The sequence below is a fragment of the Mytilus edulis genome, chromosome 9 (genome assembly GCF_963676685.1).
Source record: "Mytilus edulis chromosome 9, xbMytEdul2.2, whole genome shotgun sequence".
Classification (NCBI taxonomy): Eukaryota; Metazoa; Mollusca; class Bivalvia; order Mytilida; family Mytilidae; genus Mytilus; species Mytilus edulis.
In genome coordinates, this window is record NC_092352.1 from 2,211,910 (window position 1) to 2,218,400 (window position 6,491).

At 33.6% G+C, this 6,491-nt stretch overlaps 1 protein-coding gene across 1 annotated transcript; it reads left to right on the top strand.

Moving 5' to 3' along the window:
- The first annotated feature begins 4,282 nt into the window (after nt 1–4,282).
- Nucleotides 4,283–5,077, top strand: LOC139489377 (apolipoprotein L3-like). Its single transcript, XM_071275688.1, has one exon. The coding sequence runs from the start codon at nt 4,283–4,285 to the stop codon at nt 5,075–5,077; it is 795 nt and encodes a 264-aa protein (XP_071131789.1).
- Nucleotides 5,078–6,491: the final 1,414 nt, after the last annotated feature.

The following is a 6,491-nucleotide window of genomic DNA, read 5'->3' on the forward strand; positions in this document are numbered from 1 at the left end:
CCAGTCCCAAATGTAATTGGGCGAATGTTGCTACAGAAACGATTGATTTTGTAAAAGCCATACATTAACGAATTTTTGATATCTTTAGGGACAATATATATACGGTTCAGAAACGCCTTTGTGTTATTTTTCATCAATTAACTAACAAATGAACTTTTGAGCATAGGGTCCGTGTTGAAAAACCGGACCGTGACCTATAATGGTTTACTTTAATAAATTGTGACTTGGATGGTGTGTTGTATCATAGGCACTCATACCATATCTTCCTATATCTATTAAGAAGCTATACGGGCATCATTCGATAGAAATACCAAAACGAGGACATAGCTCATAAGAGCACTGGTGGCAGGGTGAAGCAGTTGTTCTTCTTTTAATGTATACTTGATATTTTCCGACACACCTTGGTGTAATTCTGAAAATCTTTACATAGACTTTGATTTTCCTGCAGCAGATATGGCATCCCCTATATTGAGTTCAGAGCTAAACTCTATATTTCATATCCCTTTGCCCCACTGTGTCTGAATTGTAAGGTGTCACAATATCTAGTTAGTTCTGGAGTTTGGTAGTTTGGTAAGCATCAGATACAATCTTGGGTAAAAGTGATCGGTATATGTATTGGGTCGTGCTACAGTAGAAAGGCTTTTTCTTATGGAAGAACAAATCACATCACTAACAATCGTTATAAATGAACTAACAGCAAGTTCAGATTCTATTTTTCCAGTAACTGTTTTACTTAATTGCACAGGTGTTGACTTCAATAAGTACTTGGTTATACATGGATAAATGATAACTCACATTAATAAGACAACTTAAAAGACTGTCCACACGTTTAGAGGACTCAGTTTTCTTTTACACAAAAACATATCCAAACTACAAGGAAGAAACTGAGCGCGAGATCGTATAAACGTGTCAGGTTGTGAGGATACATGTCAATCAGTTTGATCACATATATGGATTTCTGTTGTTTCTAATTTAAAGTTCCGCATGGGTGACTGGGGATACGAAATATGGTCACTTGGATTTCTCCCGACCGGAAGTAAAACGAAGTGGGACGTCCGTTTGGTTGTGCGGGATGTATCAAGTTCGCAGTCACGTCCAGCCAGAATGTGGACGTTTAATCCGATGCCTCATGTAAAGGGAGTACCACGTTCTTTGACGTTAAAACCCCTTGCAACTACTCTTTGAGGGGTCCGTAGGTGGCCTGTTGCAATGGCAAATTCTGTCCCTATCCAATATACCATCATCCAGTGGCAGTCTAAATTTTCCCGACCATCATCCCGAATGATCTCTATTATGACAAAACCTACCTATTGTTTTTATTCTTAACTTGTTCCCGTCCTGAAGATGCATGAAATATTTGCCACTGGACGCTAAGCAACCAACAATCAATGAATCAATCTAATTTAAAGACGCACCAATTTTGCCTTCTGGTGCAAGTCTCATAACATCACTGATGATTCCACCAAGGAAAGCAGAATATAAAGATTAGTTGGTTTTAGCATCACCTTGCCAAAAACCAAATCTTTGCGAAACTTCAATATTACTTTTCCCCCGACCACTTGCATGCATATTAATTGCTCTGAGGTTAAACATTGACATACAATGTATTTCACACAAAATCAACTAGTCATTAGGCCAACTAAAATTAATTAGTAGATTTTCATCCAAATTTTTGAAAAAAATGGGGCGGGTGGGAGGATTTTATTTTTTAAATTTTATTTCATATGAAACCCTTTTGCATGTTTTGTGACGAGTTCTTCATATATGATATGTAAGTGTAATAATAAGCTTATATCATGTATTGTTAAGGCCGTACAGTGACCTATAGTTGTTAATGTCTGTGTCATTTTGGTCTTTTGTGGATATATAGTTGTCTCATTGGCAATCATACCACATCTTCTTTTTTATATACACAAGTATGAGGAATCTTACATAATTTTTCAAATCCTTAAATAAATATATCTAATTGCGGATTTAAAAACTTAACAACAAAAAACGTGTGAGAAATACTCTCTTCAGTTTGACTACCTACACCAAATGTATTTGGGTTTCTAAACAATGGCTTGTATTCCCATGAAATGAAGCAAATGCATTGGTATGCAACACAATTATTATGAGTACAGAATAAAATGAAAACTCAGAGAGTGTTGAAAATAATAGGCTTGGTACTTTATATGCAAGATGAAAATATAATTATCATGTAAAACATGAACTTAATAATAAAAAAAAGTTGTTGTTTAATGACTATTTTTGGGTGTATTGGGACATTTGCTGTTTGTCAACATAAAAAGACAGCCATTGGTAAAATCAAAGGGCTTGCATAAATAAAATACATATGTTAGTCGACTTTTTAATTTCAATAAACGGTCATAAATCTGACAAGTTCGTGCTTGTATTTCAATATCTATAATCCAGTCATGTTTTCTGTATCAATGGTTAAAACTTTCCACGAATCTTGCGCTTTTGGGTATCATTTACAGTTTAAATTTCCTGAGACAAAGTCATTGCATAAATAAAAAAGTCCGCAGTTTTCTAATCACATAAATTTGTGACATACCGCGATTTGCAGTCTTGGAAACAGCGTGTTTCTCTTAACACCAATATTTCACGTCATTCTCGTTATCAATCTTTACTCTCGGAAGATGATGTTGTCATCATAGTCTAGAGCGGCGGAAAGGTCGACTTAATCCTTTTTGTTAGATTTACTTGAGGTACAAAACCGAAATTTTTGAAACAGGAAGCTTTGAGGATGAAACGAAATTGTAACGGTTACCGGTAACGGGAATGAACGAAATCCGGAAATCGTAAATTTTATAAAATAAAAAAATTCGGGGCGGGACGATTTCAGAGGGGCGGGCGGGGATGAAAATCTATCAATTAATTTTAATTGGCCTTATCCGGAAAAACCTCTTATCCGAAGGATTTGATTAACTTTTAAAAAAATGCAAATTTTTTAACAAAAATATAACTTATTTACAGAAAATACACGAAAGAACTACTATATATATTCAAATCACTCAACAAAAATTTACTTCTCCTACAAAATCTACATAATCACATCAAAACTATCAAATTGATTGTGAAGTAAAACTAAATGGTGGAGCTGATTGACGGATAGGAAATTTCCGTAATTAAAAAAGCTACAAATGATGTTTTTTTATTTTTGAGTTTTTGACAAAATTGTTTGGAATTTGCCCAACAAAATTTACATGCAGTATCGCAATAATATGTTTTGTCCTCTCAAATGTCAAATACTGTTTTTGAATCATATGTTTTCTTGTTTTCAAAGAAAAACGCGTTAAATTTCTATCTAAAAAACAGTCAACTTTAAGTTTGAAAGTTTTACTTGGAGATGGTATTATATATATGTCTTCATCATTCCGATGATCATTGATGATATGTGCATAGAAAATATTTACGAAAAAAGCGGGAAATTTAACCAAAAAATATATTTTAGGATTTTAAGGTAACTACTCAAAACCGTAAATTGAGGGGGGTACCCCAATTAAAAGGATAAAGTACAAAAATGTGACCATCGAAACTTTTTACGACCCGACGGAATTTAAAATATAGATATTATTCTATCATTCAAAACAATTTAAAGCCGTGTGTTATTCCGGACCATTAAACTCGTTAACTAAGCGTCTTTTTCAATGTCAGTTGCAGTACTATAAGGCGTCCTTCAGCTGGGCCTAAACAAAAACGTATACTATTTAAGTATTCTTGCACAAAGAGCTTAAAGGGGCTCTAACTGTCAAATTCATGTTCACTGATTTGACTCAAATTCTCATATGTTATTTATAACAATGTAAGACATTTATCTAAACCATAAAAAGTCTATATAAAATCATTTACAGGACATAGTCTCGATAATATGTAGCTTTGTTTCGTGTGTAATTTAGTATAGACGCCATCTAATAAACTATCGAGTCGAACCTTTGTTTCACTTTCTATGTTGACATTCTCATTTTATATAACTGTACATGGACCATGCTTGCCTTATTCTATCTCTAGCTTAGGGGTTGAATTGAAGTTTACATGCATACGGATTTAATGAGGTCGAATTATTCGCTTGCAATATTTCGTAGCTTAATTTGACAAAATTAAACCATTCTTGGTGCTAAAAGCAAACTATTAGTTCACTTTCATAAATGATTGAACCCCCAGAAACTCATACTTTAGATTTTTAATATATCTCTTAAGAAGTGCCCCTTTAATGGTATTATTTTTTTGTTTATGGGAGTGTTTATCTTTTGTAGGTAAAAATCAAAACGCTGCAAATATGGCCGATGCACAAATGAATAATGCAATGCAAAAATATCGCACGACTTGTTATACACTCACTAATGTATACAAAACTTGGGAGAGCAATCGGATCAAAGCTATTTCAGCCTTAGAAGCTATTGTTGTGGAAATGGACAGCAGTGAATTTACGGATAACGTCACCCAAATTGTAGGCAGCAGCGTTAGCGTTGCCGGGGCATTATCAATTCTCGGTGGTATTGTTTTAATTCCATTTACCGGAGGAGTTTCAGCTGTTATTACTGCAGGAGGTATCATAGCTGGAGTAGCTGGAGGAATAGCGAGTCTTACATCAGATAAAATAAACCAAAACTACGCACTCAGAAAGATGCAGGAGGCAGCCAATATTATTTTAAAAGATCAGAAATTATCTACTGAGCTTGAGAATGCAAACACAGAAGTAGAGAAGGTCATAATTGCGATGCTAGATACAGCCAAAGATTCGGGAACAGACATGAGCGTCTACCTAAAAACAGCATCATCCACTGATAAAGGGTTGAAAATATATAAGATAGCAGAAAAAACAGTAAAAGGCTTCCGTCATGGGGCAAGAGGTGTGGCTGCTGGAGCTAAGGCTGTTAGTAAAGTTGTTGGCAAAATGACAGTAGGGCTAGCTGTCGTAGGGATAGGATTTGATATCTGGTCGATTGTGGCGAACAGCCAAGATATAGCAGAGGGTTCCAAATCCGAAGCTGGGCGAAAGATCACAGCTCACATAAAAGATTTAAAGGATTCCTTAAGACAAATTCAGGCTAGTTTTTCATCGGTCATGTGATGTATATGTTAAAGTTGATAGCACAAATGATTCATTCAATCACTGTTTGCAAAAGCATATATATTTTTCTAACATAACCGGAACGTATTTAAAATAGGGCACACACAGTTTGTCAAAATATTTAATCGACAATCAATCTTATAATGATGAGTTGATTGACCTGCGAAAGAACATATATTAATTCTTAACAATTAATTATCAGTGTTAAAAGCTTTCTTTAATAACATGAAAACTGTTTGTATATACAATTTTATATAATTGATTTACACTTTAAACACATCAAAGACAACATTAACTGAAGATGCATGCAGTAAACACATATTTTTTTTCAAATATAGAGCACACGATCTGTGTATAGAAACATCCTCATGGAATATAATAATTCAAAGACTACGTTATCAGAAATCAAAAGACTAAGAATTACATACTATTTTTCAAAAATGTTTTTATTCCAATACATTATATCACCAACTCGTAACTTCTTTTCAAAATTGTTTTACGTTCATCTATTTCAAAATAAAATTATGATGAATACTTTCTATTCAATTACAACTTGTACATGCATTTTAATCTGAAAACGTGTATTTCTCAAACAAGACATTTATGAGACTTTTGTGTAAAAACTATTGTGTAGAAGGAGAAGAAGAAGAAGAAGAAGAATTGTTTATTATAGTGCAACCTAAATATAAAGTATATCGTTACATTAAATACATAATATAAAACTTAGGCAAGCCAAATAGGCTTATGATGCACTGTTTGAATCGTTATTCAACATGCATATAATTAAGAGACTTTAGCATTGTTCATAAAATTTAGTGTCATTTTATATATATAAGCGAATTGCGAAAAAGATAAGATGAATAATTTCAAATCAAATGATCATAGTGTTATAGTTCTGATATGATAACAGTCTGCTATAAAATTTTGTGGTTGAAGGAAGCTCACACAGTTTATCACTGTCAGAAAGACCAGATATATCATGGAATGGTACACAAATATTTTTAAACAGTTTGTTTCTTCTCTCTGTATGTTTTGAATTGTGGATCAAAAAGTGTATTTCGGAGTTGTATCGCACATTTTACAAGTTCTGCGTTCTACTGGAATGTTTCTAACACGTCCTTTTTGATTTCTAAAGGAAATGTCCCAAAATGCATACGTGAAATAGAAGATCGTTGACCTCTAGTTAAGCAACGTTTTAGAAACGTTTCTGTTTCAAATTCATTCTGTTTTAAAAAGTTTGTACGTTCTCAGTTTAGGCATTTTCTGAATATTGTCTAACCATGTATGTTTATGTTCGTTTTCTTATTTGTGAAAACAATGTTGCTCCTTCTTATTTTCCATCAATGAGTTTGATTGTTCCTCTGGTATCTTTCGCCCCTCTTTTATAAGTTAAATGTTTATCTTATTCAGCTAT